This window comes from Scyliorhinus torazame, chromosome 1, assembly GCF_047496885.1.
Source record: "Scyliorhinus torazame isolate Kashiwa2021f chromosome 1, sScyTor2.1, whole genome shotgun sequence".
Classification (NCBI taxonomy): Eukaryota; Metazoa; Chordata; class Chondrichthyes; order Carcharhiniformes; family Scyliorhinidae; genus Scyliorhinus; species Scyliorhinus torazame.
Window position 1 is genome coordinate 277,148,825 of NC_092707.1, and position 13,399 is coordinate 277,162,223.

Genomic DNA, 13,399 nt, shown 5'->3' on the forward strand with positions numbered 1-13,399 from the left:
CGTGACAGTTGTGCTTTACATTTTGTGCAATTGTTGAATAATGGGGTGCTTGGTAAAGTAGTTGATAATGACAATGAAGTCAGTGCCATGGACATGAAAGAGGTCAGATATGATTTTGGACCAAGATTGGGCAGGAACGTCAGTTGAATCAATGGGGCTTTGTGCTAACTTTCCATATGCCTCACACTTCTTGACGGCAATTTGAGTGTCATTGTTCATACCTAGCCAATAGACTCTCTCTTGAAAGTGTTCTCAATTGATCTCTGCCCCCAATGTGTGAATGTTGAAGTTGTTGAAGAATATCAGGTTGCAAAAGTGACTCCCTGGGAGATGCCCAGTTTGCCCCAAACAAGCCAAAATGGTTACATGTGTTTGTGGATATGCTGAATTGAAACAGGGCATCTTTCAGATGGTTTCCTAGTTTTTGTACTGTTGAATCTTTTGGGTTTTTTTGTAACTGTATTTGTGATGTGCAGAATGTATCAGATCAGTTTGGAGAACATCTTGCCATAACCTTGAATCTTTATCAAGAGACGTTGCAATCTTGGCGGTGCACTGCTCATTGGTTTCATAAAATTATCTCTGGTGCCTTGTGGTCAGGCTCTTCCACAAATCTTTTGTCAACGAGATAGGTATGGAAAAGTATCATTCCAAACACTGTTGCAGTAGTTGGGACTGCATTATGGACAGAGATTTTGAAGCAGATGCTCCCAGACATTTCTGTGAGGCATCTATCTCCAGGGTAGTTTGTCTCACTAGGATTGTAAAACTAAAATGTTGATGCTTCTGATGCCGACTGTTTCAGTGCTTAGAGGAGGTATTGATAGTCTTTGCTCCTTTCTCAACAATTCCCATGGTGATGAAGACTTTTGAGTAAAATTGGGAACGTATGGAGTCAAGAAATTAAAAAGATGATCCTTATCTTAGGAAGTTCGCATGGCTTTAATTGCCTCTATTTTACTTGGATCAGGACAAATTTCAGCACTGGAATAAATAGAAGTAAACAAATTGATCTGTTGCACGTCATTGTCACATTTCTACTGTTAAATTAAGCACGGTTAAATTAAGTTACAGCACGGTAGCATTGTGGATAGCACAATTGCTTCACAGCTCCAGGGTCCCAGGTTCGATTCCGGCTTGGGTCGCTGTCTGTACAGAGTCTGCACATCCTCCCCGTGTGTGCGTGGATTTCCTCCGGGTGCTCCGGTTTCCTCCCACAGTCCAAAGATGTGCAGGTTAGGTGGATTGGCCATGATAAATTGCCCTTAGTGTCCAAAATTGCCCTTAGTGTTGTGTAGCGTTACTGGGTTATGGGGATAGGGTGTGGAGGTGTTGACCTTGGGTAGGGTACTCTTTCCACGAGCCGGTGCATTCTCGATTGGGCCAAATGGCCTCCTTCTGCACTGTAAATTCTATGAACACCAGTGCTTCATTACATGCCACTTGCATCAATAAGTGCAGATTGTTCTTTTTTATTCCCACAACAGCCATACCATTTGCAAATCGAACAGCCGAACAAGGAGTGGGAGTAGGCCATTCAGCCACTTAAGCCTGTTCTGTCATTTGATAAGATAGTGGTTGATCTGATAGTAACCTCAAATCTGCATGCAGCCTACTCCTGATAACCTACTTACCCAAGGATATATCCACCTCTGCCTGAAAAATATTCAAATATTCTGTTTCCTCAACCTTTTCTGGAAGAGAATTCCAAAGACTCATGACTTTCTGAGAGAAAACATTTCGCCTCATTTAAGTTTTAAATGAACAACCCCTTATTTTTAAACAGTGACCCCCCCTAGCTCTAGATTCTTCCCACAAGAGGAAACATCCTGTCCGCGTCCACCCTGTCAATACCCCTCAGGATCTTGTATGTTTCAATAAAGTCACCTCTTAGCCTTCTAAACTCCAGCGGATACAAGTCTAACCTCTCCAATCTTTCCTAATGAGACAACCTGCCCATTCCAGGTTTTAGTCTGTTAAACCTTCTCTGAACTGCTTCCAACGCATTTACATCCTTCCTTAAATAAGGTGACCAGAAATGTGCACAGTATTCCAGATGTGGTGTCACTGGTGCCCTGTACAACTGAAGCACAATTTCCATACTTTTGTATTCAATCCCCCTCACAATAAACACTAACATTCCATTAACTTTCCCAATTGCTTGCCTTTTATCACAGGTGTTACTACTAGAGGTCACTGTTTACCGTATGTTATTTGTAGGTTTATCTCTAGATAGATTATACTCTCTCAGTTGCTTGAGTTCCCTGTTCAGCACTTTGAAAATACCTGTTTCACCTATCATTCAGCTGTCTTTACTAGATCAACACCAAGGTTCCTATACTTTCTATGGAGCCATTGATCCGATTATTTATTTTCTAACCTGTGTTTACACCCCCTGCTGTCGCTGCCTGGTTTACTTTGTCTTCACAGATGGAAGCCATTCAGCCTGTCTTATCTGTGCTGTCTCTGTAGGTGCAATTTATCAACCCGTAGCTTTTCACATTAAGACCATAAGACATAGGAGCGGAAGTAAGGCCATTCGGCCCATCGAGTCCACTCCGCCATTCAATCATGGCTGATTTCAACTCCATTTACCCGCTCTCTCTCCATAGCCCTTAATTCCTCGAGAAATCAAGAATTTATCAACTTCTGTCTTAAAGACACTCAACGTCCTGGCCTCCACCGCCCTCTGTGGCAATGAATTCCACAGACCCACCACTCTCTGGCTGAAGAAATTTCTCCTCATCTCTGTTCTAAAGTGACTCCCTTTTATTCTAAGGCTGTGCCCCCGGGTCCTAGTCTCCCCTGCTAATGGAAACAACTTCCCTACGTCCACCCTATCTAAGCCATTCATTATCTTGTAAGTTTCTATTAGATCTCCCCTCAACCTCCTAAACTCCAATGAATATAATCCCAGGATCCTCAGACGTTCATCGTATGTTAGGCCTACCATTCCTGGGATCATCCGTGTGAATCTCCGCTGGACCCGCTCCAGTGCCAGTATGTCCTTCCTGAGGTGTGGGGCTCAAAATTGCTTACAGTATTCTAAATGGGGCCTAACTAATGCTTTACATTCTTCCTTTTCAGGTAATAGTTCTGTGCTAAATCACTGTATTGTATATTGTGTATATTCTGGTAGATGGCCACTGTATTATAGTGAATGTGGTAAACCACTGCCTGATGGCTCCGCCCCCTTCGGGCCCGGTATAAAGGTGGCTGGACTCCACCTCCGATCCAGTTCGGGATCCGAGGCCAGGAGGCTTTCAGTTTAGTTCACCACTCGTCGTGTGTTTATTGATGGCATATCAATTTAATACACTTAATCCTCCGACTGGCCTACCCATCACCTTCCGAAGCTCGCCTCCGTCACGTTTGACCAGTCCCGGCCTCATCACCTCACGAAGTCTACGATGACCGCCCGGATCAACGGACAGGAGAGAGCCTGTCTTTTCGACTCCGCGAGCACAGACCGCTTCATACACCCAGATAGGGTAAGGCACTGCTCCCTCTCAATTTTGCCCGCAACCCAGAAAATCGCCCTGGCTTCCAGATGCCATGCAGTAGAAATCATGGGGTACTGTGTCGCGACCCTTACTGTACAAGGTGTAGAGTACGCTAACTTCAAACTCTACATCTTTCCCCATCTCTGGCTGCCCTATTACTGGGGCTCGACTTCCAGTGCCACCTCCAAAGCCTTACTTTAAAGTTCGGTGGACCCCTGCCCCCTCTCACCGTCTGTAGCCTCGCGACCCTTAAGGTTGCCCCACCCTCGCTCTTCGCTAACCTCACCTCGGACTGTAAGCCCGTCGCTACTAGGAGCAGACGATACAGTGCCCGGGACAGGGCCTTTATCAGGTCGGAGGTCCAGCGACTCCTGCGAGAGGGGATCATTGAGGCTAGTACCAGCACCTGGAGAGCCCAAATGGTGGTCGGCAAGACTGGGGAGAAGTACCGGATGGTCATCGATTACAGTCAGACCATCAACCAGTACACGCAGCTCGATGCGTAACCCCTCCCCCGCATATCTGACATGGTCAACCAGATTGTGCAGTATCGCGTCTTCTCCACAGTTGACTTAAAGTCCGCATACCATCAGCTCCCTATCCGCCCGGAGGACCACCAATACACTGCCTTCGAGGCAGATGGCCGCCTCTACCACTTCCTCAGGGTCCCCTTCGGCGTCACCAATGGGGTCTCGGTCTTCCAAAGAGAAATGGACCGAATGATTGACCAGTACAGGCTGCGGGCCACGTTCCTGTACTTAGATAATGTCACCATCTGTGGCCATGACCAGCAGGACCATGACAAAAACTTCCGGCACTGCCTCCACACCGCTCCCGGACGCGCAGTTCCCGACATCGGTGCCCACACCACAGCCGGGACTGAGGCGATCAAGGCGGAAGGTCAAGGCCCCCGACAGACTTGATCTCTAAGTCCACTTCACCCCTGCTGGACTCTTTTTTTAACAGGGGGTGAATGTAGTAGACCATTACTGTATATTATGAGTATTGTGGTAGATGGCCACTGTATTATAGTGAATGTGGTAAACCACTGCCCGATGGCTCCACCCCCCTCGGGCCCGGTATAAAGGGGGCTGGTCTGTGCCTCCGATCCAGTTCGGGATCAAAGGCCAGGAGGCTTTCAGTTTAGTGTATCAAAGCCTCAGTTACGTTCACCACTCGTCGTGTGTTTATTGATGGCACATCAAGTTCCAATGACCTCTCGAAAGCCTCGATCGAACCTGCCGCCACCACGCTCACGGGGCAGCGCATTCCGGGTCCTAACGGCTCGCCACGTGGAAATAGTTTCTCCTCCTGCCTCCATTGTTTCTTTTGCCAATTACCTTCAATCTGTGCCCTCTTGTGTCGTCTTCTGTAATTAGGAGTAGATGAGCTGCTGTGACAGAATTAGTCAGAAACACCCACCCTGCCTCTCCCTTACTCTAAAATAGAGCAGCCCCAAACTCCTTCCACTCCCCCTTTCCCTACCAATGATACATTATACTTGTATCAGTCCATCATTGTGCTTGGAGACCTAACCTTTTCCGCATGTTATTCCAGTTGCTGTGACTGCTACGTAGGGCACACTGACATGTAAAAGTCAAATCCTCCTCCCGCGCTAATTGCTGTCACAAGTTCCTATTGTGTTGCAGTAAGGCAGTAAGGTCATTACTTCAGGCTGCAGTGGGCACAATGCAGTGTCGTGGCAAGTGTGAATCTGATTAACTAATAACCAGCTCCGTGCATTTTGTGCTTCCTTTTTAGTCCACCGACCTGGCACATCTGTCGTGCGCCGCATTTCTTCTCTCCGCTGTTGCAAATTGTGCTGCGTGCAATAAAACACATTTCAGAAAAAATTGGACTTGTGTGCAGCAATCTATTGTGGAGTCTTGTGGTGATCGGAGACATGAGTTTGTGGGGGGGGGGGGGGGGGGGGGGGGGGGGGGCGGTCCGGAATTTGCATAGTTGGGAAAATTAGGCAGGCAGTTTGTGTGGCACTCAAAACCTCTGGATCACCGGGTTAGGGCTGAAATTACTAAATGTCTTGAATGCACAGTAAACATAAATAATTGAGATCCAACTGCAGTAAATAGATGAGGGAATCGGGATTGTAATGGATAGCGACATTTTCTGCTGTGATTGCTTGGTTTTTTTAATAACGCGTGTTGAAGGAAATCTATTCTGGGAGCTTTAATGCTGGAACCACTGCACCATTATAAGTAGATGTTACAGTTTGTGCTTGTTTGGTTGTAAAATGCAACGGATCACCTACTGGGCAGTTACAAGGTGGTGAACAGCTGGGCACATCTGTTTCATTCGAGAAGGCAAGAATGAATTCTGAAACTCATGAATCATAAATGCAACAACTTGAATACTGAGCTGTCACCAATATTCTGTTTATATAATGGATAGGAATTATTCTTTTAATATTTTAAAGTTGCAAGCGACTGGACAAAATGCTAGTTAGGCGGTTCACTAGTCCCAAGACTTCTGCCTTTCTGGATCTTACGTGCTGTTCGCTGTGAGCAAGAGTTAGAAGTAACAAAGCCCTTTGCAATTTCGTCAACCCGGACGCATTCTGACCAAGTATTCTGTTTATTAGTGCTCTTCTAGAAAGGGTGATAAAGAAAATAAGAGGTGTTGCTATAGATACCTGCTTGTCCCATAGTTATGGCTGTCTTTTTGTGAGGTATGTGCCCAACTCTTATTCTGGTATGTTGGTGACTGTATCAATGCTGCTTCCTGCTCCCACCCACAACTGGGAAAAAAAATATCAGTCTTGCTTCCAATTTCAACCCTTCTTTACCTTTCACATGGTTCCTTACCGACATTGTCTGCCCCTTCCTTAACTTGGCTGCCTCTATTTCTGGAGATAAGCTGTCTACTAATATTTATTCCAAGCCTGCTGACTCCTAAATACACTTCCTCACACAGCTCCCTGGAAGGATTCCATCCCATTCTCCCAGTTTTTCTGTCTCCCTCGCATCTGTTCTGATGATGCTACTCTCCCCAATGGCGTTTCCAACAGGTCTTCCCTTTTTCTCAACCAAGGATTCCGCCCACCAGTGGCTGACCGAACTCTCAAACATGTCTGATCCATTTCTGATGCTTCTTTTCTCACACCTATCCCACCCTCCCAGGACGGTAGTAGGGTCACCCTTGTCCTCGCCTTCCACTCACCGGCCTCCACATTTAAAGGATCATCCTCCACCACTCCCTCTGCCTCCAGCATGACACCACCACCAAACACATCTTCCCCTCCCCTGTCAACATTCTGAGGGAACTTTTTTCTCCACAGCACCTCTATCAACCCAAAAATCTCATCCCGTTCCCACAGCACCTTCCCATGCAATATCAGGATGTGTAACGTCTGGCTCTTTTCCTCTTCACTGTCCAAGGTCCTGGACACTGCTTCCAGGTGGGCAACCATTCCCTTGTACATTAATCTACTATATTCACTGCTCACAATGCGGTCTCCTCCACACTGGGGAGACTCAACGCAGCTGGGTGACCACTTAGCGGAATGCTTATGCTCACTCAGCGACTTGCCTGTTGCTTGCTATTCTAATTCATCACCTTATTTGAACACTTTGCCTTTCCACCCTCAGCCAGCTGGAGTGTTCCACTTGAGGAACAGCATCTTATAGCCTCCTGGGCTCAATATAGAGTTCAGAAACATCAGTCCTGAAATATGCCCTCATGCAAACGAACTGACAGCAGTGCTATTTTATAGGAAGGCTGAAATGTAATCATCATTTGGCGTGGATAAAGTGACCTCACACATCCACGCTGTATTAAACCTACCCTGTGATATTGCTTTTGTCAGATAATTGAAAAGACAAGTTTTATTAATACAAGTTTAATAAAGAATAGACTAACCAATATGGTGTACTCATCTTTCCATCTCGTTCATTGCATGATGAGCAGGGAAAGGTTTGTATACATCTTTTTTATTCTTCATTCTTTTATGGGATGTGGCCTAATTGTCCTTGAACTGAGTGGTTTGCGAGGCCATTTCACAGGGTAGTTTAAGAGTCAACCACATTGTTGTGGGTCTGGAGTCACATGTAGGCTGCCAGGAACCCGTGTGCCAATGCACACACAACTCAGCTGATAGCAAAAGGCTCTGCTTTCCATCCACCGCGATTGTGGGCTTTCCCGATCAGACCTGGAGCAATCCCGGATTCCCCCAAATCCTTATGTAGTTACATTGCATATGTTGTGTTGCCCTATTATGTATTTCTTTTATTCCCTTTTCTCATGTACTTAATGATCTGTTGAGCTGCTCGCAGAAAAATACTTTTAACTGTACCTCGGTGCACGTGACAATAAACAAAATCCAATCCAATCCTGTGTCAGGGATAACGGTTTAAGGACTGGGAAAATCGTCCAGCAGCCATTCCATCGCCATGCCCGTTGAGGGGAAAAATCTGTTGGAAGTTTTGTTGTTGTAACTGTGACGGGATCATTGACTGCAGTCGTGCAATCTCCTGTGTAAAATTCCAGGGTTAGGTCTGGGGAGGGGGGAAACCTGACCAAGTCTCCAGTCAGGGAGGAGGGGTCAGAGGAAGGTTTGGAGGCAGGGCTACGCTGGTGATTCAGAGCTCGTTGGGAGGGAGGTACCTTTCATTGCTGGAGCCGTTCACTGACTCTGAGTATTTACAGTAGGTGTCAGTATAGTGTTTTTTTTGCCCGGTCGCAGCCGGGGCTCCCAGTTGTTGGCTGGGTATGCAGGAGGAGCACTGTTTATTTATGTTTAAAATAGAGAGGAAGGTGGAGAGAGAGGCAGCAACTTGCAGCATCTGACAGCCGACCTGGGGGAACAGGAGCTACCACACTAGCAGCAGAAAACTCAGCCAAGTGCATGCAACAGAGGGAATTTGCTTATTTCTAATCGGATCTGCGACAGAAATCAGTTCCCAGTCATTCCCAACTCGCCGTCCACTGGGCGAGGATGGTGCAGTTAAAGCTAAGAACGCGATTGCTGACTTGGTGCCACACTTGAAATGAAGTGTGTGTTGGGGAAGGGTGGATGGCGGGGGAGGTTTTCAATCTTCGGGGGAGAATTTGAATCCCCTCGTTATATTTAACCCTCTAATTGCTGACTGCTCCAGCCTGCTCCTGTTCTCTCCCCCCTCACCCTCCCAGCCCGGCACCTCAAGCCTGCGAGGCTGCCGAGCCAGATGTACCCATGGTTGATGCCAAGGGCAGGAATATGAAGTGCCTGACTTTCTTCCTCATGCTTCCAGCGGCGGTGAAGAAATCGAAGAAGACGTCCAAAGCCAGCCGGCTGCCCGTCTGCTGCGAGATCCTCACCTTGAAGAAGAGGATGGCCGCGGAGATCTACAGCAACAAGAAAGCGCCTGTCCCCAGCACCAGTGCCCACAGCTATCAGCAGAACCTCAACAACAACAATACCATCCAATCCAGCAACTGGCAGGGACTGTACCCCACCATCAGAGAGAGGTAAGGGGGGAGAGGAACCCATTCCCCATGAAGCTGTCCTTGTAGCAACAATCTCCCCACCCCTCAACCTCTCTATTGCTAACTCATCCAACTTGTGTCATTTTTACAATCACACTGAGATTTGTAAGGTTGTTGTAAATCGGGGATAATGTGGAAACTTTTAACAGCCAGGTCTTGTGAATGGGGCTGTGTTTAAATCTGTGAGGTACCTCACTGCTGTCTTGTTTATTGTTCCACCGATTGCTGAACCCCCCCCCCCCCCCCCCCCTGAGCAATTGGCACTGAGACGCAGGCAGCTGAAGTGTTTTGTGGTCGCTTGCACATTGGGAGGTGTTATGTCTGAAATGGGTGTTTGGGCTTTTTTTGTGTGACTTTACCTTTGAGCCTTTTCGGCTGGGGGAGGGTGATGTGAAAGTGGTGGGGATAGTGGGGTGGGGGAGGGGACGGTATGTGGGCAGGTGGGAGTGGCAGACAGGGAAGGTGGTGTAGGGGGGGGGGGTGAGGGACTTGAGGGTGGGTGTTGGGGGTGGGAAAGGGGGAGCGTAGTGGGGAGGTGGGGTAGGAGACGGGGAGGGTAGAGTGGGGATGGTGGGGGGGAGTGAGAATGGAATAATTAACAGCATTTGTCATGGATGCACTGACAGGGAGCTGGTATTTAACAGCAAATTGTTAAAGTGAATGTATAGCTGTTGCGTTTGTTAATGTGTGATTTATCCTTAATGGCATTAAGATAGAGCAACTGAAGCCAGAGATGGTAGAAAATGTGCAGGGATGAATCACCAGAAACTGGTTTAATTTGGTGTCAAATAAATGTGCCCTGCTTTTAAATTAAAATCACTCCAGTAAAATTTTAAAACTACGAGATGGGGAAGCATAAGGGGTTTTGATAAAATAGATGTCAAACACACTTGGCAAGTGGATCAATAACCAGAGATCATAGAATTTAAATCATTGGTAAAGATTGAAAGAATCAGAGAGTCAATACAGCACAGGAGGAGGCCATTCTGCCCATCGTGTTCATGCACTGGCCCTCTCATAGCATTCTCCAACCTGCTCCTCCACATTCATCCTTTCCACATAACAATCTAATTCCCTTTTGAATGCTTCAATTGAACCTGCCTCAGGCATACTATCCCCCATTGGGAAAGGGTGTTGAGCAGTTTGTTCACATTCAGAGTGCTGTCAAGACCTGGAGCACTCTATGCAAAAAGGTGGCCGGAGCTGATCCCATCAATAATTTAAAAAGGGTCTGGACAGCTTTTTCAGGATGAGGGTTACGAGCAGGGACTAAACACGACTGTATTTCCAAAGGGCCAGTGTAGACACAGTAGGTCGACCCCCCCCCCCCCCCCCCCCCCCCCCCCCGCACTGTGCTGTAAGCTCCTATGATTTGAGGCAACATAAACAAAGCCTCATTATTAAAGTCAGGAGAGGGAGTTCCTGTTAAACAACCTCCTGGAGTGGGGATTGGGAACACTCGTGGTTGTGAGTAAAGGGTGGCTGCAGGGCAGGGGAACGGCTTCATCAGGCAATTTAGATTAAATAAGATTAAATGTTGGCATGGAGAATTTTAGCAATGAGGGAAGATTGGATAGGCTGGAGTTATGAGACCAAGGGGAGATTTAACTGAGGTGGAAAAAATTATGAGGGGCCTGGATCGAGTGGGTAGGAAGGAGCTGTTTCCCTAAGCAGAGATGTGAATAACCCCGAATAAAAGATTTACAGTAATTGAGAGAAGGTGGGGAGTCCAGGAGAAATCTTCCACCCAAAGAGTGGTGAAGGTCTGGATCGCACTGATTTAAAGAGGCAGAGACTCTTCACATTTCAAGCCACTTGGATATGCATTTGTAGCCCTGTAGGTCCCAACACTTCAAGAGCAGTAGAGTGAGATGAAGCTGGATTGCTCATTTTATGGCCAGTACAGCCAAGATGGGCTGAATGGTCTCCTTCTATGCTGTAAATTTTCTATATTAATATCAGTTTTTCTGATCGAATGCACATGTGATGTTTCCTCTCCCCTAGAAATGCTGTGATGTTTAATAATGATTTGATGGCAGACGTTCACTTTGTGGTAGGACCGCAAGGAGGGACCCAGCGACTTCCCGGACACAAGGTAAGCAATGGTTGTATTGGGAGCTAAATGATTATTCAACAAGCGTCAGAGTGCATCAATAACTTGCAATCACAAAAAAGCAATTTCTTGCCTTGCCCAACTATCAATCAGTTATCCATTATACTATAGATGTGCTTTATAAAAATCATTGCTTTCATTTTATAGCCAATCAGAAAGGCTAATAGAATGTTGGCCCTTCTGTGTAGATAACTAAAATACAAAGGGGGGTGAAGTCATACTTCATCAATACAAAGCCTGGTTAGATCACAGCTGAACTATAGAATCCCTACAGTGCAGAAGGAGTCCATTTGGCCCATCGAGTTTGCACCGACCCTTCAAAAGAACACATGCATGACGTAGGCCCACTCCCCTGCCTCTATCCTCATAACCGCACCTAACCATCACATCTTTGGACACCACAGGGCAATTTTAGCATAGCCAGTCCACCTAACATGAACATCTTTGGACTGGAGTGTTGTGAGCAGTTCTGGACACCACATCTGAAGAACGATATATCGGCTTTTGGGTAAGTGCAGTGTAGATTTACCAGAATGATACCTGGACACCAAGGGTTAAATTATGAGGAGACATTGCCACAGTAATTTGCTTTTTTACACAATCTAGGGTTGTGTTCTCAGGAATTTAGGATGTTAAGGGGAGACTTAATCAAAGTTTTCAAGACGTTAAAGGGAGCAGTTAGGGTGGATTGAGAGAAACTAGGCCAGTGAATTGGGTAATTAGGATGAGGGGGCAGAGTCTAAGAATTGGAACCAAACCTTTGAGAGTAAGGTGAAGAAACAACTGGGTGGGATTCTCCCAACCCTGGGCCGGGCCGGAGAATCCCCTCGACAGGGCCACGGCGCTCCAACGCCGGCACCCAATTCTCCGCAGAGGCAGTGGCCCGTTCACGCCGTCGTAAAACGCGATGGTGTTTACGATGGCGTGGACACTCTGCCGTGGGATGAGAGAATCCCGCCCGCTACAAAGGCTGATAGAAGTTTGGAACTTTCTTCCACAAACAGCTAATGATGCTAGATAAAAAGTTAATTTTAAATCCAACTGATTTTAACTCAAGGTATTACAGGATTATGGGGCGAAAATCAGGAAATTAGTTGGGCCACATTTATTTTTTATTTATTCATTCATTCATGGGAAGTGGGTATCGCTGACTGGGCCAGCATTTATTGCCCATCCCTTTTAAAAAATAGATTTCGAATACCCAATTCATTTTTTCCAATTAAGGGGCAATTTACAAAGAACAAACAAAGAACAAAGAAATGTACAGCACAGGAACAGGCCCTTCGGCCCTCCAAGCCCGTGCCGACCATACTGCCCGACTAAACTACAATCTTCTACACTTCCTGGGTCCGTATCCTATTCCCATCCTATTCATGTATTTGTCAAGATGCCCCTTAAATGTCCCTATCGTCCCTGCTTCCACTACCTCCTCCGGTAGTGAGTTCCAGGCACCCACTACCCTCTGCGTAAAAAACCTGCCTCGGACATCTACTCTAAACTTTGCCCCTCTCACCTTAAACCTATGCCCCCTAGTAATTGACCCCTCTACCCTGGGGAAAAGCCTCTGACTATCCACTCTGTCTATGCCCCTCATAATTTTGTATACCTCTATCAGGTCGCCCCTCAACCTCCTTCGTTCCAGTGAGAACAAACCGAGTTTATTCAATCGCTCATCATAGCTTATGCCCTCCATACCAGGCAACATTCTGGTAAATCTCTTCTGCACCCTCTCTAAAGCCTCCACATCCTTCTGGTAGTGTGGCGACCAGAATTGAACACTATACTCCAAGTGTGGCCTAACTAAGGTTCTATACAGCTGCAACATGACTTGCCAATTCTTATACTCAATGCCCCGGCCAATGAAGGCAAGCATGCCGTATGCCTTCTTGACTACCTTCTCCACCTGTGTTGCCCCTTTCAATGACCTGTGGACCTGTACTCCTAGATCTCTTTGACTTTCAATACTCTTGAGGGTTCTACCATTCACTGTATATTCCCTACCTGCATTAGCCCTTCCAAAATGCATTACCTCACATTTGTCCGGATTAAACTCCATCTGCCATCTCTCCGCCCAAGTCTCCAGACAATCTAAATCCTGCTGTATCCTCAGACAGTCCTCATCGCTATCCGCAATTCCACCAACCTTTGTGTCGTCTGCAAACTTACTAATCAGACCAGTTACATTTTCCTCCAAATCATTTATATATACTACAAAGAGCAAAGGTCCCAGCACTGATCCCTGTGGAACACCACTGGTCACAGCCCTCCAATTAGAAAAGCATCCCTCCATTGCTACCCTCTG

The 13,399-nt window shown here is 46.7% G+C and overlaps 1 protein-coding gene across 2 annotated transcripts in view; it reads left to right on the forward strand.

Annotated features, from left to right (window-relative positions):
- LOC140421656 (BTB/POZ domain-containing protein 3) overlaps nt 1-13,399 on the forward strand; it is a 73,220-nt gene that overhangs the window by 36,900 nt on the left and 22,921 nt on the right. The window contains exons 2-3 of one of the 2 annotated variants that reach the window (XM_072506475.1): nt 8,750-8,966; nt 10,989-11,079. In XM_072506475.1, the coding sequence (XP_072362576.1) occupies nt 8,830-8,966; nt 10,989-11,079 (228 nt within the window). In that variant the 5' untranslated portion in view covers nt 8,750-8,829. Of the gene's footprint in view, nt 1-8,131; nt 8,967-10,988; nt 11,080-13,399 lie in introns of those variants that run through there. The other variant, XM_072506467.1, reaches the window with a different exon arrangement.